Source organism: Sarcophilus harrisii, chromosome 5 (assembly GCF_902635505.1).
Source record: "Sarcophilus harrisii chromosome 5, mSarHar1.11, whole genome shotgun sequence".
In the NCBI taxonomy this organism is placed as follows: Eukaryota; Metazoa; Chordata; class Mammalia; order Dasyuromorphia; family Dasyuridae; genus Sarcophilus; species Sarcophilus harrisii.
The window spans coordinates 157990879-158018276 of NC_045430.1; the positions used below are offsets into that span (position 1 = coordinate 157990879).

At 32.5% G+C, this 27398-nt stretch overlaps 1 protein-coding gene across 1 annotated transcript in view; it reads left to right on the plus strand.

Annotated features, from left to right (window-relative positions):
• The window catches only part of LOC111721113, a 73069-nt gene that overhangs the window by 7306 nt on the left and 38365 nt on the right, over positions 1-27398 (plus strand). Inside the window, exons 2-6 of the mRNA XM_031938832.1 lie at positions 4367-4456; positions 9844-9951; positions 17060-17144; positions 19644-19705; positions 20144-20329. Of these exons, the coding sequence (XP_031794692.1) occupies positions 4367-4456; positions 9844-9951; positions 17060-17144; positions 19644-19705; positions 20144-20329 (531 nt within the window). The remainder of the gene's footprint in view (positions 1-4366; positions 4457-9843; positions 9952-17059; positions 17145-19643; positions 19706-20143; positions 20330-27398) is intronic.

A 27398-nucleotide genomic window follows, 5' to 3' on the forward strand; every position in this document is an offset into this window, starting at 1 on the left:
TATTTACTAGATTATGGAGAAAGCAAGGGAGTTCCAGAAAAAAAAAAATATATATATATATATATATATGCTTCTGATTCATTGACTACACTATAATCTCTGATCGTGTGGATTAGAACAAAATGTGAGAAGTCTGCAAAGAGATAGGAGTACTAGATCATCTTAGTTGTCTCCTGAGGAACTTGTATGTGGCTCAATCATTAAAACTGGACATGGAACAACTGATTGGTTCAAGATTGAAAAAGGAGTATGACCCAGCTATGTATTGTCACCTTTTTTATTTAACTTATATATATATATAATGCCAGGTTGGATGAGTCAAAAGCCAAAATTAAGTTTGCCAGCAGAAATATTAACAATCTCAAAAATGTAGATGATAGCACTCTGATGACAGAAAATGAAGAGGAATTAAGAAGTGTCTTGATGAGTGTGAAAGAGAAGAGTGTAATAGCTTTACATTAAAAAATCTCTTAAGATCTTGGCTCTATTTATAGAAGAAGAAATGGATGCAATGTCATATTTTATATTCATGATCTCAAAGATCATTGCAGACAATGAATGCAGTCATGAAATTAAAAGGCACTTGCTCCTTGCAGACAACAAATGCAGTCATGAAATTAAAAAGCACTTGCTCCTTGGAAGTAAAATGATGGCATATCAGCACCTTCCTGACAAAGATCTGAATAACCAAAACTCTGGGTTTTTTTTTTCCAGAAGCAGTGTATGGCTGTGAGATTTGGATCATAAAGAAAAGATAAGCACTGCAAAAGTGATGCTTTTGAATTGTGGTACTGGAGAAGTCTTTGGAGAATTCCTTGAACAGCAAGGAGATCAAAATCAGTCTATAAAGAAATTAATTCAGGCTCTTCACTTGAAGGTCAAATACATTTGGCCACAGAATGAGAAGATGGGACTCATTGTCGCTGGGGAGGGTTGATGGAGAAAGGAAAAGGGGATATCAGTGAATGAGATGAAGAGAAAATTTCACAAAGACAATATGAACAGACTTTGAGAGATAGTAGAGGATGGAAAGACTCAGAATGCTATGGACTGTATTATCACAAAGACATGACTGACTGACTGAAAAACAATATTTATATACTAAAGGACTCATAGCCAACCCCTATCAAGTTAAGATTCCCTTGCAGTGAACCAGAGACTATAGATTAAGTATAAATAGTAATCTGGATTAGATATTGGTTTCAGGGCTTAAGTTTTTCCTTTTAATCAGAGATTCAAAACCAAGAGATTCTAGATTTCCTCTTTTGGTGGACTTATGTCATCCCTATTTGACTTACAGTGTTATCTTGATGGAACCTGTAGGAAGGAGAAAGGATTTGAGGTTTACTCTTATAAGAATTATTCCTTTACTGGCAATAGTCATGTAGGCTCTCTTTTGCTCTGCTACCACTTTTCTGCATTGTGGAAGATATTTTATGTCTTTCTCTCTGACCCCCTTTCTATCCTGATTTCTCCACAACCCCCTTCCAGAGTTGCTTCTTTGCAGGAGATGATGCTGGACATAAAGTACCAAAGTTAGTATACTGGAATCTCAGCTGACAGCCTAACAACAGTTCCTTCATAGCAAGGGTCTAAATAATTCCAGTCCATTGAAAACTACTGTTTTATCCTAGAGCATCACAGGCTTACCCTTCAAATGACTAGTGTTAAAGGCAGGAGTACAAATCAAAGTTTTTACTACTGAGGTCACTGCTCAATTATTCCAGGCTTCTTGTAATACAAGTATCACTAACCCTATTTCACAAGTGAAGCTTAATGAGACTGAATGACTTGTCATATGGTCATAGTGGTTAAGTTATAAGTGGCAGGAATTTGTATTGGTTCCATGTAGTGTTTTCCCTCCACTTTTTCAAGCCATCTCTAGTCCTGCCCCTGCTGCTTATTTTCCTTTGTAATCTTGGGCTAGCTCCTTAATTTTTTCTGGTCTCAATTTTTTTGTCCATAAGATTAACTTAGATTATCTTTAAGGTTGCTTCCAAGTTTAGAATGTTTTGTTACAATTCAATTCAACAAATATACCTAATATTTTATAACTTTGTATTTTATTATATTTAAATAATAGATAATAAAATGTATGTACTATATATTAACATATATTAATTGGTATTATATATAATTATATATTACAATATTAAATATATTTTAAAATTTTATGTTATTTTATTTTACACATGTCCTTATTTAAACATCAAATTAAAAATCTCTTGATTTGTGTCTTAAATTTAATTCATTTATATAATGGTACCACTTATTCCTCTAAAATGAATGTATGCAGTTGCAAAATATGTTGGCCAATCTTTTTACTTTTTTTGATGTGAAAGGTAAAATAGGTAAAATAGATACCAGGGAACCTAACAAAGATATGCTTTTTTAAAATTAAAAAAAACTTTTTATAGATAAAATCCCCAATGTTGTTTATAATTTAATACCTTTCTCCTCTAACCACTATATGTTTATCTATTTGTCTATATGTATATAGCTATGCTTAAAAATCTGAATTTTTTTTTTTTTTTTTTTTTTTTTTTTTTTTGCTGAGGCACGCATTTAGGGTTAAGTGACTTGCCCAGGGTCACACAGCTAGGAAAAGTTAAGTGTCTGAGGTCAGATTTGAACTCAGGTCCTCCTGACTTCAGGGCTGGTACTCTATTTAACTGCTCCCAACATCTGAATTTTTAATAGAATTTGCTACAATTATTTTGATGTCTAATATGAATAATTAAAGCTTCTTAATTGTCATTTGTTTTCATCTATTCACGAGCTAGGGTTTCCACATATAATAATTTACAACTGTTTTTGTGGCTTTGAGCTTTTAAGTTTCTGACTCAGTAAAGTATAACAAGATATTAACAAAAAAAAACCAAACAAACTAGATCTTCCTTTGTCTCCATTTCTGTATTTATTCTATTTCTTTGTCTTGGTCTCTGTTTCTCTCTGTCTCAATTTCTGCCTCTTTCATCCTGACTTTTTTTACTTAATACTTTCCTATTTTACCCTAAATTCATGCGTTTGTGTTTTCTTAATATTGCAATAGCAATTTCTGCACATTAAATTGTTAGGGACCATGCCTAAATGTGAAACCCAGAAAGCCTGTTAAAGGGGACTGTACCATTAAGGGGTGGGGCAATTCTCCAAAAGCTCCTACAGCTGTGAATCATCACACACTTGAAGCAATTGCAAATCAGCCTTTACTGATATAGATGTTGCTTGTGAATTGAGAATGAAATAAATCAGAGGCAAGAGGGAAGAGAGGAGAGGTCAGAAAATACAATTGCCTCTCAGTCTCCTTGTATTGTTATCATCCTCTCACATAAAGGGATCAGAATTAGATCCCCTGCAGCCACTAGCAGGTTGTTCATGTAACAAATGGCCCCTAACGTGGGGCACAAGAAACACAAGAAACAAAGAAGCAGTAGCTCTAGAGCTATTCCTGAGTAAGATCCTCCCAGGAGAGTTCCTTCAGTAACCCTCAGGGAAGGAAAGGGAGAAGAAACCCAGTAAGACTTTTTTAGTAGAGATAATTTAATGGGATAGCACAGTAATGGGGTGAGCCAGGAGACTGATAAGGGACTTAAGAAAAATGTCTGCTCTGACTATAATCCTACTCTTCTGTTTGTCAGAAAGTTTGCCTCCATGATGAACTATTATGATGTAAAAGCAAATTACATCTCACAAGATTCAATAACTCTTACAGCATCTTACCCTGCAACCATCCAGAGGAAAAGGATGGAAAAGACTTTAATAGTGCTATTTGTATTCCTCAGCATGTGGACTCAGATACAGCTGCTTCACAATATTGGACAAACTTACTGAGCATGCTGTTGGGGGGAAAATAATCAAATTCCCATAAAACAAAAACTGGGGAATTGTTAAGGACCATACCTAAGTGTGAAACCCAGAAAGTCTGTAAAGGATTAAAGGGGACTATACCATTAAGGGTGTGGGGCAGTTTTCCAGAAAACCCCATAGCTGTGAATCATAACACACTTGAAGGAATTGCAAATCAGCCTTTACTGGCAGATGTTGCTTGTGAAATGGGAACTAAATCAGAGGAAAGGGGAGAGAGGTCAGAGGATGCAACTGCCTCTCAGTCTCCTTATATTATCATCCTCTCACATGAAGGGATCTATTCTGCTGGTTTGAATTAGATCCCCAGCAGTTACTAACAGGTTGCTCCCATAACATTAATAGCACTTTGAAAATAGTAGTTTTCCATTAGCTACTTATTGATTAATTGAACCTAGAATTTTATCAGGCACAATCATTTCAACTATGAGAGTAATTGTTTGAAAAGCTAGAAATCTATTTTTAAAAATTAAAATCTTTTTTTCTTTTTTTTTTTTTTTAGGCTATTGAACACTATACTGAACTGTTGAATATTGTGTACAAAGTTAAAATTCTCAAAATATTTGACACTGACCTGCCTCATGCTCAGCTGGTAATTTTTAATCTCTCTATTGAACAAGAATGCTACTGAATTCCTATACGAAACTTCCTTATCACATTTTATGGGTGCTATTCAATTTTTCCCCCCTGAGATATATTTTGTATTGCTGATAGAGTGTAGGGCTTCTTTGTTATTTCAGTAAAGTTAATGGTACAAGATGAAAATAAGAAATTTTATTAGTTATGCAACCTTTTAAAAGTGATTGCTTTATTAAAATGATGAAGTTCTCATGGATTTAATTACTATCCCTTTGTTAAATATTCTCACATCAACTTATTCTGACTCAACTTCTCTGCTGACTGCCAATCTTATATCTTTAACTGCCTCTCAGACTGAATATAGACATCTTAAATTCAACATATCCAAAACTGATCCCATCTTTCCTCTTAAACCCTTTGTGCTCCTATCCTCCCTATTAATGTAGAGGGCAATACCATCCTTTTAGTTCCTCAGACTTTGTAGCCCAAGAGTCATCTTCCACTGCTCCCTATCTCTCAACATCCTTCTCCTACAATATATCCCAACTGTTATCATGGTCTGTTAACTTCACCTTTAGGACATTTCTCAAATACACTCCTTTCTCTGACATTGCCACCATTCTATGCAAGCCGTCATCTCCTCACTCTGGACAATTGCAGACACCTGATAACGGATATGCCTATCACTATTCTCTTCTTAGTTTCAATCCATCCTATATTCAGCCACTATATTCAGACCCTATATCAAGGGTCAAACCATGTAACCATTCTCCTCCTACCTCCACTTCTTCTCCTTCCCTAGTAAATTCCAGTGGCTCCTTATTGTCTTTAAGATCAAAATCTTTTTTTTTTTTTGGCATTCAAAGCCCTTCATAACCTAGATACAACCTTTCTTTTCAAGCTTAAGCCCTCTATCCCACTACATAATCTTCATTCCACTGACATTAGCATCCTTGCTATTTCTTAGAGTAAAATGTTCAATCTTTATCTGTCCTCCATACCTGGAATGCTCTCCCCACCTCTACTTCCCTTATTGACTTCCCTTTCTCCTTTTGTGTCCCAATTAAAATCACATCTTTTACAAGAAACTTCTCCTAGCCCCTCTTAATTCTAAAACCTTCCTTCTATAAATTATTTTCTATTTATACTGTATATAGCTTGCTTTGTTTATATTAATTTGCATGTTGACTCCTCCATTATATTACAAGTTCCTGGAGGGTCTTTTGCCTCTTTTTGTATTCCTAGTGCTTTGTAGTGCTTAGTATATAGTAGGCACTTAATACTTATTTGATTGATTGATGAAGCTATCTTAATCATTGTTTTCACCTTTATGGGGCATAGTTTATAGGACTCAATAGGATAATGTATATATGTTATTTACTTTAGTAAGTACGGAATCTCATAATCTGTTGAAAACATTTAGAATCTATTAGGGGGGAAAAGTCCAAAATTGATATTGTGATATAGCTATTTTTAGGTGTTTTGTCCAAGATTTTTAAAAGAAATATGAATTGTTTCCTCCATTAACTGTTTAATATTTTGATAGCTTTAGAATAACCTTTTACTTATTAAGTTTTATTTTTAATATAAAATGTAGATTTAATCAAGAAACAATTAAAATTCTTTTAATGTTACCCAACAATGATCAACTACAACTGACTGATGAGGTTTAGGTTTTGGGGTTCCCTTTCAGGGAATCAAATGATGAAGTCTAGATTTAGGGAACCAAAACGAGATTAGGCTTTCTGGTGGTGAGGGAGTTAAATGATGAGGTCTAGTGCCAGGTTCAGGGATCAGGGAGCCAAATGGAGAGGTTTGGCTCCTTTACACCCCCTTGGAATTAGGTGCAAGGGTAGGGAGTTTTGGAGAACCCCCTTCTGAAGGCATAGAGATTCTCTGTAACGGAATTTACAAACTCAAAAAGGCTAGACTGATAAAAGAGGTTTATTATTGGCATTAGGAAGTCAGCCTTTACTATGCAAGAATAGAAAGGCTGAATTCCTCAGTGAAGAAGTTCTGACAAAGAAGTGAAGTTTAGAGAAATCCCAGCAGAGAGGCATAAAGTCTCATTAGGGAAATAGGTGAGGATAAAGAGAGGGTAGCACTGGAAGAGAATATTATTCCAGTGGGCAGAGGTTTCCTTGGCATAGCAAGTGTAACATAGTTGGCATGTCAGGACCTTTGCAAAGAAATGAGTTTAGAATTGACTCTCTTATAATAGGAGCTTTAGCTACAAGCTGGGTTTCAGCTTGAGCTGAATTTGAATAGAATTGAATGAGTCTCTTCAATTCAATAGGGTTAGCTCAGGACTGAACCAACCCCACCTAGATAACAGAATGAAGGTGTTTATCTTGGTTCCTCTGTGGGGTGGGGTCCCACAGACACAGGGTTCAAGGAGAATCTCTCCTTCAAGGAGTTTTAGAGTTTTGGGGTCCCTTCTTCATGACTGTTAACTTGGACTCAGTTTAATAAGTGGCCACCCTTATATTGTCAAGAGAAAGAATTATTACTTTTAAAGCTCCAGCTATAGTTTGATCTTGGTCTTCTAAAACTTGGTCATATATATTAATAAGTTTTAAGCAACCTAATCTAGCTATCACAATTAAAACAGCTTTTGATATTTTCATTGGTTCTTAGCCTTCTTATAAATGTTACAACTTTAAGGAGCCAAAATTAGGCACTGTCCTGGGCATACATAAGTATTAAATAAATAGGGGTTGACTTGACATGAGGGAAATAAACAGTAGTCTAGAAAAATAAGATTTTGAGGGTGTTTTTTTTTTAAGTTATTTGAGTCCAGTTTCTAGCATCTTCATTTTGTTTTTGTACCTTGGCTTATGGTAGTTTATTGTGCAGAGTTAGTTTACTATCAGGTAATAGTTTTCCCAAGGAATTTCATCTGTCATATGCAGAAGTTCCTTAGTCTTGTCACAACTGAGCCTAGAGAGTATGTGGAATGACTGCATTAGGAATGAAACCCCAGGAGACTGACAGTTGCAGATTGACAAGATGTATCATCTGAGTGGAGAAGATTCATAAGAGACTCTTGATGTACACATTCAAGTACTTTAAAAAGCATTTAGTTTTGCTTTTTCCAGGTTTCTAAAAGGAAGAAATAAGCTCAAAAGAGCTATTCCTCTTATAACTACCTAAATTCCTGAATAAATGACAAACATCTGTGACCAATAAAATTTGAGTGTTTCTAAAATCAGCATCATTTGCTGCTCCATAGGTAATTAAGATAATTGTAGAAATGAACAGAATATCAGTTTTGTACTCACTTTACAGGGTCACACTGATGAATATTCAGAAAACTTGAAGTTAAAGGACTGATGTTTTCTTAAAATCTTCCCTTTTTGTGACATAAAGAATTAGGGCTTGAAAAAGACAATGATAAAAAAAAAAAATCATGATCTCTATTGTCTTTAGCCCAAATTACCTTATGGAATTATAGTCTCTCTTTCCCTTCATATGTATATTTCTGTGTGTATATGTATATGTGTGCTTAATGTTTGCAAAGCGTTTTAGATGTATTATCTCATTTGACCCTTATAACAATCCTGTCAGGTAGATGCTACTTGAAGAAACCAGGACTGAGAAGTTAAATAATTTGCTGCTATAGTCATGCTGCTAAGCAATTGAAATCAGACTTGAACTTAGTTTTTTCCTATTCCACATCTGACATTCATTGTATAAGGTAATTATTGAATAGCAGCAGATAAAAATTTGAGTTAATAGGACTGTGTGAGCAATGCTAAAGGAGCCAAGGAAACTCTAAGGTTTGAGTTCTGGAGGAGTAAGATGAAAAGAAGGAAAATATTAGAAACGTGAGATGAATTTTTGAGAGAAAATGGCAGAGACATTATTGAAATACTAGTTTAATTTTGAACAACTTTGAAATGTAGAAAAAAAGGTAGAAGGTTGAGGACTAGAAACAAATATCCAAAATTAAAGAATATGGGGAAAGGAGAAACCAAAAAAAGGGAGAAAGGGAAAGGATCATATGAGGAGAGACAGACAGGAAGATTAACAGAGTTAGATATAGTGACAAATGCAAGTAGGATGAAGGTTGAAGAAATACTTTTAGATTCAAATAGGAGAAAGGGAGGGAATAAGCATTTATATGGCACCTTTAACATTCCAGGGACCCATGCTAAATATTATCTCATTTGATCTTTACAACCCTGTGGGATTATATGACTTATCCATAGTGACATATATATATATTTTTTTCAGGCCAGATAGGAATTCTGGAAGGAAGTTGTTAATGACTGTATTTCACAGCACAATTGCAAATACAAATTATTATGGATACTATTTGCACTTTTGACTGAGGAAAGAAAATAGGAAGCTATTTTTCCTACTGCTTTATGTTTGCCTAGAGCTGAATGTAGGAATGTGTATACAGAACAACAAGAATTTTGAATTCAGGAATCATTAAGTTAACATCTCAGTCTTATAACATGAAACTCTGATATTCAATTGGTTCTAATGAGCTGGCTCAAAAAATGTCAATTTTTAAAAAATGAAGTTCCTTCTTTAAATGTGAAGGAAACAGTAGGCCAAATAAAAAGATGTTTATCAATATTGCTATCTTTTTAATTAATTTACTCAATAGTATTGACTGAGATCATTAAATCACATCTTGGATTTAAAATTTATTGATTTGGCATCCCCAGGGCTTCCTTAAGAATAAGAATAATGGACATTTTTTAGCTTATTGTGTTGTTTATCTGTTAATTGTCTAGCTGTTGTATTTAAATTAAGTACTTAAATTAGATACAATGCTGGTGTTGCTGCTGTTGTTTAGCCTTTCCAATTATGTCTGACTGGCACTCCATTTGGGCTTTTTGTTTTCTATTTTGTTGGCAAAGATACTACAAGGATTTGCCATTTTCTTCTTCGATTCATTTTATAGATGAAGAAACTGATGCAAACATAATTAAGTGTCTTGATCAGGGTCACACAACTGGTGTCTGAGTTCAGATTTGAACTCAGGAAGGGTCCTCTTTCTGACTCTAGACCCAGCATTCTATTGATTGTGCCATCTAGATGCCCATATACTGAGCATACCAACACAAATTCATTTTCATAAGTTATTCTATATTGTCTGCCTATTGTACCCTTGAAATAAACTTTGCAATTATGATGGAAGAAAAGAATGATGGGCACATTTAGAATCAAGGTACTTTTTTCTAGGCAAGATACTTTGATTTTCAGATTGTAAAATTGTGACTTAACAATTACTTGAAGATCTTATAATGAAAATGCTATGTCACAGTGATGTAGGTGAAATGACAAGCTATATAGCTCATATTTTGGCTAGTTTGTTTGTTTTGAAAAGAAAAATGATAGTCCAAAGTTGTTCATGGTCTAAAGAAAAATATTTGTATTTTTCAGCTATTTGAAACTTATTATCACTTAGCAGTAGCTTATCAAAACTTGAATCTCCATAAGAAGGCAGTAGAACAATTAACCCTTGCAGAAGAGATTGCATCTGTACCTAAGGTAAAACTTATGTCAAATATAGCATATTTATATTTTCCATAAAAATTAATATTATTTTGCTATTCGACATATTCAGAAGAGCAAGTAGAGGAATTTTTTCTTAATTTTTATTTTTCTCAATTACATTTAAAAAGAATTTTTAAACATGCATTTAAAAAATTTTGGAGTTCCAATTTCCTCCCACCCCAATTACCCTATCTCCTCGAGAAAACAAGCAATTTGATACAGATTAAAACATGTGAAGTCATGCAAAATATTTCCATATTAGCCACAATGAAAAAGAAAACAGACAAAAAACCCCAAGAAAAATAAATTTTAAAAAATATTCTTCAATCTGTATTCAGAAGGCATCGATTTTTTGTCTGGAGATGTATAGCATTTTTCATTATAAAGCCTTCAGAATTATCATATTGCTGAGAATAGATAAATCATTCAGTTATTCATGAGATAGTATTGCTGTTACTGTATACAATGTTTTATTGATTCTGCCTCATTTTGCATGAGTTTTTATAAGTCTTCTCAGACTTTCCTGAAAGCACTTGCTTATCATTTTCTTTAGCATAATAGTATCACAATCATATAGCACAACTTTTTCAGTCATTTCCTAATTGAGGTCCATCCTCTCAATTTCCAGTTCTTTTCCACCACAAAAAGTGCTGCTATGAATTTTTTCCCTATGTAGTTCCTCCCCCTCACCCCCCACTGATTTTTTTTTATCTCTTTGGGATATAGACCTAGTAGTGCTGTTGCTGGATCAAAGGGTATTCAGATTTTGTTGCCCTTTGGGGGTATTTCCAAATTTCTCTCCAGAATGGTTAGGTTAAGTCTGGAGAGCAATTTGGACCTCTGTCCAAAGGGCTATCAAATTGTGCATACTCTTTAATTCAGTAGTGTGTCTACTAGGCCTGTATCCCAAAGAGATCATAAAGAAGGAGAAAGTTACCCATATGTGCAAAAATGTTTATAACAGTCCTTTTTGAACTGGCAAGAAAGTGGAAACTGAGTGGATGTCCATCAGTTGGGGAATGGCTGGTAAGTCATGGCATATGAAAGTTATAGAATATTATTGTTCTTTAAGAAATGATCAGTTGGATGATTTCAGAAAGTCTTGGAGAGAAATGAGTAGAATCAAAAGAATATTGTGCACAGATTATATAATGATCAATTTTGATGGACCTGGCTTTTTTCAATGATAAGGTGATTCAGTCCAGATTTGTAATGGAAAGTCATCTGCATCTAGAAAGAGGAATGTTGGGACTGAATGTGGATCACAACATAGTTTTTTAACTTTTTTTGTAGTTTTCTTGCTTTTTGTTTTTTCTCATTTCCCCCCTTTTACCTGATTTTTCTTGTGCAGCATGATAATTGTGGGAATATATATAGAAGAATTGCACATATTTAATATATATTGGATGTAATATATATTGCTGTCTAGGGGAGGGGAAGGGGAAAGAGAAAGAAAAAATTAGAACACAAGATTTTGCAAGAGTGAATGTTGAAAACTATCTTTGCATGTATTTGAAAATAAAAAGCTATTTTTAAAAAATAAATTTAATAATAAAATAAAATCAAAAATAAATTTAAAAATAAAAATAGCTTTAAAAAAAAAAAAGAAAAGAAAAGAAAGGTTGAGTTAGTTCCACCAAACAATTTTTTCCATATCCCCTCAAACATTTGTCATTTTCTGTTTCCATTGCATATCTGAGAGGTGTGAGCTGGTCCCTTGGAGTTGTTTTAAGGTGCATTTCTCTAATCAATAGTGATTTAAAACATTTTTTCATATGACTATAAATAGCTTCAATTCTTCTGAGAACTGCCTGTTCATATCCTTTGAATATTTATCAATTTGAGAATGACTCATATTCTTACAACTTTGGATGAGTTCTCTATGTATTTGAGAAATGAAGGCTTTATCAGAAAAATTTACTGTTAAAAATTTCCCCAAGTTTCCTCCTTTCCTTTTTAATTGGCTGCATTAGTTTAGTTTGTGCAAAAATGTTTTAATTAAATGAATTTAACGTAATCAAAATTAACCATTTTATATTTTGTAATATTTTCTAGCTTGTTTACTTATAAATTCTTTTCTTAGTCATAGATCTGGCAGATAAAATTTTCATTTTCCCATAATTTGTTATGATATTACCTTTTATGTGTAAATTATATACTTATTTTGACCTCATCTGGGAATATGGTGTGAAATAGCCATACCTAATTTCTGTTAAATAGCTTTCCAGTTGTCCCAGAAATTTTTTTCAGAAAAATGAATTCTTGTGGTCAAAAGCTTGGATCTTTGTGTTTATCAAACTCTAGATTACTACCATCATTCACTATTGTGTATTGTGCATCTAATCTATTTTACTGATCCATCACTCTATTTCTTAGCCAGTACCAGAATGTTTTAATGATTACCACTTAGTAATACAGTTTGAGATTTGGTACTGCTTAGCCATCTTCTTTCAATTTTTTGATCTTTTGTTCTTCCAAATGAATTTTGTTATTATTTTTCTAGCTCTATAAAATAATTCTTGGTAGTTTGATTAGTACAGTACTGAATAAGTAAATTAATTTAAGTATATTTGTCATTTTTGTTATACTGCTTTGATTTACTCATGAGTGATTAATATTTTTCCAGTTGTTCACATCTGACTTTATGTAAAATTGTTTTGTAATTGTGTTCATATATTTCCTGGGTTTGTCTTGGCAGCTAGACTTCCAGGTATTTTATATTGTCTGCTGTTATTCTTTTATCAAATGTAAGACAGGTAATTTATTTTAACATACACAAGAAAAAACTAAACATGAAGAACTCACAAGTCTGCTGTTATTTTAGATGGAATTTTTCTTTCTATTTCTTGATGCTGTACTTTGTTGGTAATATCGGGAAATATTGATAATTTCTGTGGGTTTATTTTACATCTTCTATTTGCTGAGGTTATTAATTATTTCACCTAGTTTTTTTTAGTTGGTTCTCTACAATTCTCTAAATATACCCATCAAATCATCAGTTCTAAGATTCTAATTCATTGAATTGCCTATTCTAATTTCTTCAAATTCTTTTTCTTCTCTTAATGTTATAGCTAATCTTGCTAATACAATATTAAATAAATATAGTAATAATAGGCATCCTTGCTTGACCCCTGATCTTATTGGGAAGGCTTCTATCTTATCCTCATTACAGATAATGCTTGATAATGGTTTTAGATAAATACGACTTATTTTAAGGGAAACTCCATTTATTCCTATACAAATATATTTTAATAGGCGCTAGTATTGTATCTTGTCATGAGTTTTTTCTGTATCTCTTGAGATAATCATGTGATTTTGGTTGTTTTTGTTATGATTGTGATCAATTATGCAAATAGTTTTTCTAATATTGAACCAACTCTGCATTCCTGGTATAAATCCCACCTCGTAATATTGTAAGGTCTTTGTGGTATTTGACTGTAATTTCTTTGCTATTACTTTATTTGGAATTTTTGCATCAATATTCATTAGGGAAATTGCCCTGTACTTTTCTTTCTCTGTTTTTGCTCTTTCTGGTTGGGGTATCAGAATCATATTTGTGGAATAAAAGGAACTTGGTAGGACTACTTCTTTGACCATTTCCCTAAATAATTTATATAATATTGGAATTAAAATTTTTTCATTAGTATTTTATTTTTCCAGTTACCAGTAAATATAGTTTTCAACATCCATTTTTGTAAGATTTACATTAAGTGCACCATCTTATATGGGCACAAAACAATTACAATAGTAGCAAAGTGATGTTACAGTAGTAGCATCAAAGATCACTGTTCACAGATCACCATAACAATTATATGATAGTAATTATAAAGTTTGAAATATGTTGAGAATTACCAAAATGTGGCACAAAGACTTGATGTGAATACATGCTATTGGAAAAATAGCACTCTTAGAGTTGCTTCATAATAGGGTGCCCCAAATGTTAAATTTATTTTTTTTAATATCTGCAAAATACAATAAAGTGAAGCACAATAAAATGAAGTATGCATTGACATCATTTTTGCTACCAGAAAAACACTCTCATACTTTCTCTCTCTCTGTCTCTCTGTCTCCTTGTCTCTCTCTTTTCTCTCTCTCTCTTTTTTTTTCTCTCTCTCTCTCATTATATATATACATTTATGCATCCTTTCTTTGACCTCTTTGGGTGTAGCCCTAGCAATAATAGCTGAGTCATACAATTTAATAACTTTTGGGACTTTTAACAATTTTAGTGACTTTTAAAAACTTTGGGAATTTTAGATCGAAATTCTTTCCAAAAGAGCTGGTGGACCAATTGACAACCCTAATAGGGCATTAGTGTGTTTGTTTTGTTGGGGGGGAAACCTCCAATATTTTCCTAATTTTCTCTTTTGTCATTTTTGCTAATCTGGTGGGTATAAGGTAGATTCCCAGTTATTTTAATTTGAATTGCTTTCATTATTAATTCATTATTGGAACATTTATTTCATGTGGTTGCTGATAGCTTAGATTACTTCATTTGGAGATTGCCTTTTCTTAATCTTTGGTCATATAATATTAGGGAATGGCTCTCAAATTACCTTAAAAATTGAAATCTAGTTTTTATATTTTGTAATATATTTATAGTTTAATAATAATGACATAAGTCATATATAAGCCCTTTAAATATCAGAATTGTTGCTGGGGTTTTTTTTTCCAGTTTTTCTCCTTAAAGATCTACATTGATTCTTATCAGTTTTAGTATATTGTTAGGTATGGTTTCTGACTTAGTCTCTTGAGTCCAAATGCTTTTTAACTCAACACAACTAAAACAAAAACTCAGCACAATATATAGGAAATGTTATAGTAGAATGATGAATATGTAATACCCAGAAAAATTGTATTTGTCTTGGAGCTGTACTATAGAACCTGACCAAAGTGAACAATAATGGTGTTTTGAAGTAAATAAAAAATCATAGGTCTTTTATTTAACATATCTAAGTCAGTGATATGACTTAATAGCATTAGCTTTATAATCAGTATTGCTTTTTTCTAGATATACCTATCAAGTTGTTTTGTAAAATCATACTTTATACTTAGAGAATCCTAGAGAATCAACTAAAAAACTACTAGAAACAACTAACAACTTAAGCATAGTTGCAAGATACAAAATAAATCCACATAAATCATTAGCATTTCTATATGTTACCAACAAAGTCCAGCAACGAGTTACAAAGAGAAATTCTATTTAAAATAACTGTAGATAATATAAAATACTGGGGAATCTACCTGCTAAGACAAAGCCAGGAACTATATGAACACAATTACAAAACACTTTCCACACAAATAAAGGCAGATCTAAGCAACTGGAAGAATATCAAGTGCTCATATATAATAAGTATAATAAAAATGACAATCCTATCTAAATTAATCTACTTATTCAGTGCTATGCCAAGCAAACTGACAAGAAATTACAATTAGAAAAAAATAACAAAATCAATCTGGAAGAACAAAAAGTCAAGAATTTCAAGGGAATTAATGAAAAAAATGCAAATGAAGATAGCCTAAGTATACCAGAACTAAAACTATATTATAAAGCAGTGGTCATTAAAACCATTTGGTACTGGCTGAGAAATAGAGTGGTTGATCAGTGGAATAGGTTAGGTTCACAAGACAAATGGTCAATGACTATAGTAATCTTATGTTTAGTAAACCCAAAGACTCCACCTTCTACTATTTGACAAAAAAATGCTGGGAAAATTGGAAAATAATATGGCAGAAGCTGGGCATTGACCCACACCTAACATCATATACCAAGGTAAGGTCGAAATGGGTTCATGATTTAGACATAAAAAGTGATATTATAAGCAAATTAGAAGAACATAGGATAGTTTACCTCTCAGATCTGTAATGAAGGAAGGAATTTGTGACCAAAGAAGAACTGGAACAGGTTATTGAACATCAAATAAATAATTTTGATTATATTAAGTTAAAAAGTTTTTGTACGAACAAATGCAGACAAGATTAGAAGGGAAACAATAAAGTGGGAAAACATATTTACATTTAAAGGTTCTGATAAAGATTTCAATTCTAAGATATATAGAGAATTGACTCAAATTTATAAGAATACAAGCAATTCTCCAGTTGATAAATGGTCAAAGGATATAAGCAGACAATTTTCAGATGAAGAAATTGAAACCATTTCTAATCATATAAAAAAATGTTCTAAATCACTACTGATTAAAAAATGCACATTTAGACAACTCTGAAGATATCACTACACACCTCTCAGATTGGTTAAAATGACAGGAAAAAATAAGGACCAATTTTGGAGGGGATATGGGAAAACTGGGACACTGATTCATTGGTGATGAAGTTGTGAACTGATCCAACCATTCTGGAAAGGTGTGCATCCTTTGATACAGCAGTGCTACTAGTGGGTCTGTATCCTAAGTAAATCAAAAAAAGGGAAAAGGACGCACATGTGCAAGAATGTTTGTGACAGCCCTTTTTGTAGCGCAAGAAACTGGAAACTGAGTGGATGCTCATTAACTGGAGAATGGCTGAATAAATTATGGTATATGAATGTTATGGAATATTATTGTTCTGTAAGAAATGACCAGCAGGATGATTTCAGAGAGGCCTGGAGAGACTTACATGAACTTATGCTAAGTGAAGTGAGTAGAACCAAAGGAACATTATACATAACAATAAGATTGTGTGATGATCAATTGTGATGATCTCTTTTCAACAGTGAGGTGGTTCAGGCCAATTCCAAGGCATTTGTGATATAGAGAGCCATCTCCATCTAGAAAGGAGACCATGGGGACTGAGTGTGGATCAAAACATAGTATTTATACCTTTTTTTTGTTTGTTTGTTTACTTCCTTTTTTTTCTTTCTCATTTTTTTCTTTTGATCTGATATTTCTTGTGTAGCATGATAAATGTAGAAGTATGCATAGAAGAATTGCATTCATTTAACATATATTGAATTGCTTGCTGTTTAGGGGAGGTGATAGGGGGAAGAAAGGAGAAAAACTTGGTTTTGCAGTGTTAAAAATTGTATTTTTATGTATTTTAAAAATAAAAGCTTTTTTTAAAAAATTCATACTTCTTTAGATTTTGGATTTTTTCATTTCATTTTCAGAATGGCTGTGAAGTTGGGTGTAACTATGAAACTTTCTACCATACCCCTATGTTTTCTAGAAGAGCATTTTCTCATGTCATATGTGGTAAGATAAATTATTTCTCCTTGAACTGGATTGTTGGTTACCTGAAGGGTAAAGGATCATTTTATTTTTGTTCCTGAGTATCTCTGTTTTATCACAGTGCCTGGCACTGAGCAGGTGCTTTGGAAATGACTGAAATATGGTAATTTTTGAACTAGCATTATGCTTCAAACAATAAAATATTATCCACAAAGAATGCAGGAAAATTTAAGAATTTAGTTGATATATAGATGTTTTCCAGGAAATTAAAACTATTTTTCTTTACAGGAATGTTTTATGAATTTTTTAGCAGAACAATAATTATCACTATTTTTCCTCTGGCATTTGAAAGGGTAAAAGCTAAGTAGTTGATAGGTATAGATGCATTGTTTAAAAGTATGAGAAGTTTCTTTATTCTGAGAAAATCAATGCTAAGTCTGCTAGCATAAATAAAAACTAGCCCAATTCTTTCATAATTCAAAAGGGAAAACAAAATCACCGTGGTTTTTGTCCTTTATTCTGATTTTTAAAAATTAAAATTAAATTAAATTTTTAAAATTTAAAAATTTCTTTCTCAATCAGGAAGATAATATAAATCAGAAAGTATTTAGTGAGCATTTATTGTGTCCTAGACAGTTAATGCTAGAAAGTGGGAACATAAAGACCAAAAAAGAAAATAGTCCCTGATATCAGAGTTTATATTCGATAGATAAGACATATATATATATATATATGTATTATATATTTTACATATATATCATATGATCAATTAATAAACATGGATTAAGCACCTACTATGTGCCAAAAATCATCCCTAAGTGTTAGGGCAAAAGAAAGCCCCTGCCCTCAAGGAGTTTATAGTCTAATGGCTGAGAGAGCATGCAAACAATTATATGCTATTTACAGAATAAATAGGAAATAATAACAGAAAGAAGGCATTGTAATTAAGATAGATTAGGGAAGCCTTCCTATAGAAAGTGGCATTTTAATTGGAAGAAAAGGAAGTCAGAGAGATTAATAGGATAGAAGAAGAAGGATATTCCAGGCATAAGGGACAGTCAGAGAAAATGTTCAGAGCCAAGAGATAAGAGTATTTTTGCTTATGGAACAGTTAGGAGGCCAGTGCCATCATTCAAAGAGTATCAAGAAGTAAGGTGTAAGAAAACTGGAAAGCATTTTTTAGGCACCTGTTGTGTTCTAGAGTGTAAATTTGTTGCCTTTTGTATATGCTGGAAAATCAATCCAAATGCATTTCCTAATGTGTGGTTCAGTAGTATAACTATTGTATACAGAAGATAGCTCCTTATCTTATCCCAATCAAATAAGTAAAACATTCAGCTGTCTGCTTGGCTGAAGCTATAATGGAAAAGGAAAGATGAAACATAACATTTATATTGATTCTTTTCTAATACATCTTTGCTTTCCATAATGATTTCGATATGCATTGGAAATCAATATGTAATGATTAGTTTTTCATTAAACTTTTAATCTAGACATTTTGGAATGTCTAGTAAGAAGTAACCTCAATTGAACACCTCCCTTACCCTCTCTGAATCTCAGTTCCTTCATCCTTAAAGTGAAGGTTAAATTAGATGAATTCTAAAGTCCTTTCTGGCTCCAAGTCTATAATCATATATTGAGAAAAGAATAATCCCCATTGTGATGACATGTATTTATACCCAGTCATAGTACAGTGGAAAAAGCAATAGCTTTAGAGTAAAGACCCAATAGTTATCTCTGATACTACTATTATGACTTTTGGTAAGTCAGTTATATATAAAATGAGGCAGTTGGACTAGATGGTCTTCAGACTGCCTACACACACACATACACACACACTTCTAACTCTATATCTAAGGTCCTGTGGTTTAAAATTACAGATTTATGGGTAAATTTACAAAAGCTAGAAGATTTTTTAGAATAGTAATGTAAATGCTTTAGAGTCACAATGTTCAATTTGGTAGGAGGAATTGAACATTTTAAAAGAAATATTTTTTGCCAAGTTTCCTTAGTTTAATAATGTGTTTCTGCTATTTAGGGGAAAGAAACTTAAGAGTCAGCTGTATCACAAAATTGATCTCCAACTTTTTCTCTTCCTAGTTCTGAATTTTGTTCCTTTTATAATAATAATTATAGTTATTGGTATTTGCCTTGAAAAAGGCTGAGTATTTTAATGCCCAGAATTTTCTGATCTGAGTTTATGGAAATAATTCCCATGAAAACATAAATAGTAGTTAGATAACCAGAGTAGTTTATTTTTCGTTTTGTTTTTTTGTTCATACTTAACCACTTTATAGACATTTTGTGTGCCAATACTTTTTTAAAAAAATAAAATGAGATTATTTCTCATTGTATCTTACCAATTGATATTTATCACAATATTGTGTGTATTTATTATCCATATCTCTCTGATAAATAAAATGCAAAATACCTATGGAAAATATGCTTAATGTAATTTTTTGTATTAATTTAGGTAAGAAAGTATGTCAAATATGCTTAATGTAATTTTTTGCATTGATTTAGGTAAGAAGAAAGAAGCTATAAAGGATGCTAACAAAGCTATCAATTTGGACAGATTGAACCCAGTAGGTTTATTAATTTTAATATTAAGATAAATGGTACTTGAAAGTGCAAAGTTCACAAGAACTTTCCATATGCTCTGAACAGTGAGTATTTGTTACCTGTTCTAATTACTTATTTCTTTTTTGAAAGCTGTCTTTTTGCCTTATATCTCTTTAGAACATGATTTATTTCTTCAACTATGTTTTAAATCAGTGGAGAAATTTTGCATGAAGGGCAACTTATCCCATTTTTCAGATGAGAACAATGAAACTCAGAGGTTAGGTGACTTGTCCAAGATCACAGAGCTAGTTAATTGCCAGGTCAGCTCTGGAATTTCAGTTTCTTACTACTTTTATCAATATTTACTACATTTACCTTCCTATTTTAAATTCTTTTATTATGTAATTTAAAGATGACATCTTTATATTTATGCCTTCACTATTAAACTTTTCATTTTTCAGGATGTGTACTGTGCCAGAGCCCTAGTTTGGAACTCATACAAAGAAACTAAAAGAGCTATTTATGATTTAAACAAGGGCCTTAGGCTAAATCCTTACCATGCTTGTGCTTTGATACTAAGAGGAGCAACTATCAATTCTCTTAATTCTAACATTAATAATGACACAGAGAATAGAGATCATGAAAAGGTAAATACATTTTTAAAATATTTTACTTATATGCTATCTTATACAAATTGTATAGTTATAGTAAGAAAGAGAGAAAATTCAATTTAGAGTGATATTTATTTTCAGGAAATCATAAAATACAAATTATTGAAATTAAGTTCTGATGAAATTCACTTACTCAAATTTTTTTTCAAAGCAGAATAAGAATTTTCAGGCATGACTTATAGTGATGGTCCCATAAAATACCAAAAATGTCATATTTATTACTTCTTATTTTTCAGTAACTATGAAAGAAAAAATATGAATACCTCTATAAAAGTATTGAATTCATGACTTCAATCCTCATACTTCAGACTTTCTACTTGATAATAATAATAATAATAGTAATAATCACCTATAGTTGTATAATGCTTTAAGGTTTGCAGAGATAAATACAGATACTTATTTAGAATGTCACCTTTTGACATGATGGAAGAACTCATTTTCTAAGCTCAAACAATCATCAGAATTTCCTTTTTAGTGTCATAATAGAAAGTTCTAAGGATAGTAGTAATAATGGTGGTCATATTATCATCTTTTCTCATTAAAATAGTCTGAGCATATTGATCACAAATAAGAAATCATACAAATATAATACATTCTAACTAGAGCTAAATGGGCACTTGTAATATTAGAATTGACCTTTACTCAAAGAAATTTAAAATTTTTATCAAGATGAACAATAATTTGAAATGATTGCTCTGATAATTTGCCAGGTATGCTAACCTTACAGAGCAATTAACAGATTTGACTGAAAGTTTGCCACGATTTATTTAATATTTTGATGGTATCCTTTTTTATTTTGAAAACCCTAGGTAGAAAAATAGGAAGGATATAATAGGGGCATAATTAATGTTTTCATTAATCCTTTCACTAGAAGTGGAATTTTTTTTTGAAAAGAGAGAAGGTAATAAGTGGAAGCTAACTATATAGATGATGCTGAGAAGCAATATTTCTGGAGCATATTTCGAAGATATTCAAATGATTTTACAGTGATTAGGAAGACCATGCTTTGCAAAAGATTTTTCAGATTGGTCATGAGGTCAAGTTTAATAATTTTATTTTAATTATTCTATTTTAATTTAAATAAATATAATTTAATAAAATTATAAAACTAAATACTGATAGTAAGTCCTTGAACTCTGAAATTCTGTTCCATGCTGATTTTACCTCTCCTACTCCCTTGCTCTTTCTGAACTTGCTCTCTGACCTTATCCTTTAGTTCTTATTTATTCTTCCAATCCAGTGCCTCTTTTCTGGTTCCTCTTGAATTCCTATCAAGCCTAGACCTCTTAGTCATTTCAGTATAGTGTTTATTTCCACCAAAAAATACCTTTCTCCTTTGACCTACCACCATTTCCCTCTTGCTAATCTCCAACCTTAAGTAAACTAAATGATTCCCTTTCTTCCCCTTGTACCTGGGCTCTTAAGTGCTTTTCAAGTAATCAATAAAGCTATGTGGATTTCCAGCTTTAAAGAAGTTTCATGACTTCAACTAGACCCTTATTTCTGTTTTGCAACCTTCTTGTGTCATCAACTCATTGAAAAAAACTGAATAGTCCTCATTCTAAATCTCTTTTTAAAAATTATAACCTCATCCCACATTCTCAGCAGATGACTTGGCCTTATTTTGCTGACAAAATAAAGGTAAAAGCTTCATCAAATTGCCTCTTTCTTATGTTAAAACTTCTTTACATGCTTTTCTTATTGGCTGTTTTAAAGAAGTGACTTTCATTCTAACCTTTCCTATTCATTCTCTATCTCCATTGACTCCTTAACACTATGCCTACAAATATGTTTGTTTTGTAATGCCAGAGAAACTGAGGCAAGATAGAGATTAGAGAGTTTTTAATATTTTATTAGGATTTCTGCGAGGGAGAGATTTCCTGGGACAAAAGGATCCATTTTGATCCTAGGGCTGATGTCTTAAAGCATTCAGCATCAGCACTGAATATGAGATTCCAATGAATTATATATGGCTCCAGCGGTCAGGGAGAGAAAGGCAAGGGGTGGAGTCTGAACACTGGTAAATGCAGAAATTTCCATGAATGGACCATCAATCTGGTTCTGACAGGATGAGGGGTGAGGACCATAAATGCTGATAACTTTGGAGGACTTAGGAGCCAGGATGTCTAAACTAGAAAATTCCTTATCTGAGATTATACATTTACAATTAATGACTCTTTTGAAATGCCAGAGTGGCCAGATCTCCACAGCTCTAATTATCTCAGTCCTAATGAACAGGAAAGGGGGGTTGCAACCAGGGGGATTGAGGCAAAACAATTTAGGGAAACTGAGGCAGAACAATAAAAGGAAACTGTGGGACAACAATTTTTTAACCCTCTTGGGGGGAGAGGGATTTTCTTTCTAACTAGGATAGGGAATAAGGTAAGGATAAGCCTCTAGTTTATCCCCGACCCCACTTAATTTCCTCAGTGTTTTATAATCTGGTTTAATCTCCCAATGTTTCACCAAAATTGTTCCCACAAAATTAAGTGGCTGCCCATCAGTTGGGGAATGGCTGAATAAGTTATATATATGTAAATATAATGGAATATTATTGTTCTATAAGAAACTATCAGCAGGATGATTTCAGGAAGGCCTGGAAAGACTTATATGAACTAATGCTAAGTGAAGTGAGTAGAACCAAGAAAACATTGTATACCACAACAAGAAAATTTTGTGATGATCACCTCTGATGAATGTGGCTCTTTTAACAATGAGATGATTCAGGTCAATTCCAAAAGATTGTGATGGAGAGAGCCATCTGTACCTAGAGAGAGAACTGTGGAGACTGAGTATGGATCACAGCATATTTTCACCTTTGTTGTTGTGGTTGTTTGCTTGTTTTTTTTTCTCTCATTCCCCGCCCCCTCTTTTGATCTGATTTTTCTTGTACAGCATGATAAATGTGAAAATATGTTTAGAAGAATTACACATGTTGAACCTAGTAGATTGGATTATTTTCTGTATCAGGTAGGGAAGGGGGAGATCAGGAGAAAAATATGGAACATGAGGTTTTGTAAGGGTGAATGTTGAAGACTATCTTTGCATGTATTTTGAAAAATAATCTATTAAAAAAAAAAAGAATCATCACTATCACCATCATCACATTCTAAGATTCAGAGGAATTTTACATTTGACTTGCTGCTGAAAACTTCCATACATGTTGTCTCATTAGAATGTGAGCTCCTTGAGAGTAAGGACTGTCTCTCCATTCTGTTTCTATGTCTAGTGCTTTGCTCTCAGTGAATACTTAAAAAATTGTTCCCACAAAGATCGTTCCTTTTGGGTTATTAGCCTGATTAGTTCTAACTTGTTTGTATAGGTGTATATTGGTTGGAACTGGGCCTTGGTTATGATTAAACTGAAATATATGTATGTGATCATGTCCTCCTCTCTCCTTTTTTTCCCTTCCCTCTTTGCCCTCCCTTCCTCCCCTATTATTAAGCTCTAGGTCTTCCCAACTTTTCTTGAGTGGGTGGGGTTAATTTCCTCTAAAATAAAGAAAAGTTAGACTGGATTTTTGACGCCCTTTCCTACTCTGACAGTCTGAGTCCATATAAAAGACAAAAGAGAATGTTTCCTTATACAATCCTCCTTGAAGCCTTCTCTGACTACACAAATGGAAGGTTTTTGCTCTTGTTTTTTTCTTCTTAAAGTTGCAAGTTGTTTCTTTTTTCTCTCATATATATATTTTTAAAGTCTGATCTTGTAGCTTTATCAATATAGGAAATAACCAGAGCAGATACTCCTTCCATTGATATAAATCAGCAGCTATTATATAATTTACAAATCTTAGAAGATTTCCTGGACACTAATTGGTAGTTTTTAGTAGCTGAAAGTGCAATATAAACCAACACTCAAATAAAAACTGAGAAAACTAGTGCAATCTCAAGCTACATTAAGAGAAGCATATTTTCCCAGAACCCAAAAGCATTACTATAGCCTAATCAGACCACATGTAACATAATAGGATTTTTGGTACACATTTTGGAAAAGAGATTGACAAGTTAGTGTGCATCCAGATAAGGGTAGCTGGGGTGGTGAGAGGACTGGAGATCTTGCCACATAAGGATCAAATTGAATTCAGCATCCTCACTTTGAATAACAAGTGACATGGTAGCTATCTTCAAAAGGTTTTGTATCTGAAAGGCTCACTAATGGAAGAGGGATTGTATTTGTTCTGTTTGGCCCTCAGTGACAGTCACAATCAAAGCAATGCCTAAAAGTTACAAAGAAGAATATTTAGACGCTAACATTTATTAGAGGCTTGATGATTACTTATTTGGCCCTATTGTAAAGAGGATTCTTGGTCTGGTAGTTGAATCAGACTCTGAGATCCTTATTAACTCTGAGATTCTGATAACATTTATTCTGCTTCTTAGAGTCTAGCACAGTTCACTGCCCATGGTAGGTATTTTTAAAATGTTTGTTGAACAATGACCATCCAACGACTTTGTTTAAAAAAACCTTCGGGGTTTTTTCATTGGTTCCCCATTACCACTTCGATAAAATATAAGCTCCCAAGCTTATAATGTTTGGCTCATCATAGTGTAGTTTTAGCTGACTTTTCTGAATATTCCATGTTATTCCCCTTCCTACATTATCTTGTCCAGCCAATCTGATCTATCTTTTCCCTGAACTCAAAAATTGCATCTCCTAACTCATGGCCTTTGTACAGAGTACTTCACATATCTGGAATATCTTGGCTCTTAATGAGATGTTGCTTCCTATGGGAAGCCTTTCTTGATTCCCCTTCCCTTGAGTTTCTTCTTGTCTTCTCTTTCCTCAAATTATCTGATATTCAATACCTATGCATCTAAATCATATCTCTCCAGAGAAAGTTGTAAATTATTTGAGGACAGTAACCTTTTTCTATCCTCAGCATTTAGAATATTCTTTGAGCACAGTAAGTGTGCTTAATAAATACACAAATTTGTGGTGAATTGAATGGGAGTAACATAGAAAGAAGAACCCCTTGCCTGTTTTTGCCTTCTCTCCTTAAAAAAAGTTAACATGTATTTATTTTGTATGTACTTATATATGTAAAATTTATATCCACTAATCAAATATAAATTCCTTCAGAACAGATACATTTCATTTTTTCTTTGTATCCCCAGCAGCTAGCATGCAGTGAGCATTTAATAAATGTTTGTCATTTGATTTAATAGGTTTCCAATAATTAACATGAGAAAATAATTGGGATAGAAACAATACTTATACTTCAAATATCTGTATATGAACATATAATATTATTATAAACAAAACAAACTTGACATTTAAAAATAATTTGATAAATATGAATTCATAGATATCATTAAGACTTGGTGAGATATGATACATGATTAGATTAGTATATAATATAAAGTAATATATCTTGCTCAGAAGTCATAATTTTGAAAAAAAAAAAGTCAATAGTGATTTATTGGCCTACAGTGTATATGGAGCTGACCACAGTATTGTTTCACAGCAGTCAAACTTAGAGGATTCAGAATTTCAAAGAACTTTGAAATAATCTGAACCAACTTCTTCATTTTACAATTGAGGGAACTGAGTCTGTAAGAGAGGAAATGACTTAAGCCGGAGTCACATAGACAGCAAGTGGCTTTGGAAGGATTTTAACTCTAGACACCTGACTTCAAAAACAGTATTTCTGATTCAGGAAAGATTGGCCATATCTTAGACCTCCCAATAGCTAAAATTCAAGAAAAAGACCAAAAGAAGTAAAATTTCTTCTAAACTAGGATTTAAAAGCTTTGCAGAGGGCTTCATGAAGCAAGAAAGTCAAATTGTAAAGTATTTTGTTTTGGATCAACAGTATTGTACCTTATTTTCAGATACTATATTCCATATACATTTACTGGTTTTTGGTCACATATTTTTGTCTTTGAATCTTTATGCTCCTCAATTTCTAATCTATATTTCCAGACCTTAGTTATGTTTTCTCCTCTGTTTTTTAGTGCTTTTTGAGAATAGTAGAAGCAACGGCTTTGGCCTCAGGACTTCCCCTTGTGCCTTGGTTCCTTACCATTAAATAATTTTTGGTTTGCTATACCATGGAAAGCTCTGTCACCTAATAGTAAAAATGACAGAATGATGAAAAAGATACATTTACTCTCCTTATAGAACTGAAACTCCAATGATTTTTAATACCTAAGAAGTTTTACATCCCCATGAAAATACATGAACTCAAAAGTAGAACAATGGAAATGACTTTTTAAAAAAAAGACAGAACCAGACATTATATAATTGTAGGAATGTGCTAATGATTGTCTGACCAACTAAAGGATATAAATGATATTTTGCTAATCCAGATGATAAGACTAGAGTATAAAATAACTTAGAAAACTGCAACTATCTGGCCAACTATTAGAAATTGCATTTCATTAAAACCACAACATCTTTTAAATTCTTGATTTTTTTTTGAATGTCAATTTCATCATTCAAGGAATTGCTACAACGAAGAATTGCTGTACAGAGTTGAATAGTAACTCATAAAGATCTTATGGTGAAGTGGAAGTTAAAGGAAATTTGGTAACCCATATTATCTTAGAGATGGATTGGAAATCAAGGAAGGTTGTTCCATTCATTGATGCCTGTTCTTTGTCTTAGACTCAAGCTTAAATAGTTCCGATTTTTGTCTTCAGAAAAATAAAGAAGTTTTTTTGTAAATCATTTGATCCTCAAGTGGAAAATTCCCACCTTTATTTTTCTTTTGAAGGAAAGAAGTTGTATGTAAATTTTAAAAATCTGTAAATATCTGAACAATTTGTTTTGTAAAAAAGCAATGAAGCAATCAGTAATAAAATCTCATCTAATCATTGAGTGTTTCTATTACCATTTAATATTTCTATTACTATTTAATTATTTGAGATTCATATGCTAGATTACTTATAAATTGTAAAATCATTTTTGCACTATAGAGAGAGATTTTATACAATTAGTGTATAATTAGTAATGATAAACAAATTATTATTAAAAACAGTAATGATTTTTGAGATTAAGAATTTGCCAGCATCTTTGTTCACTCATTTGTCATCACATTTAG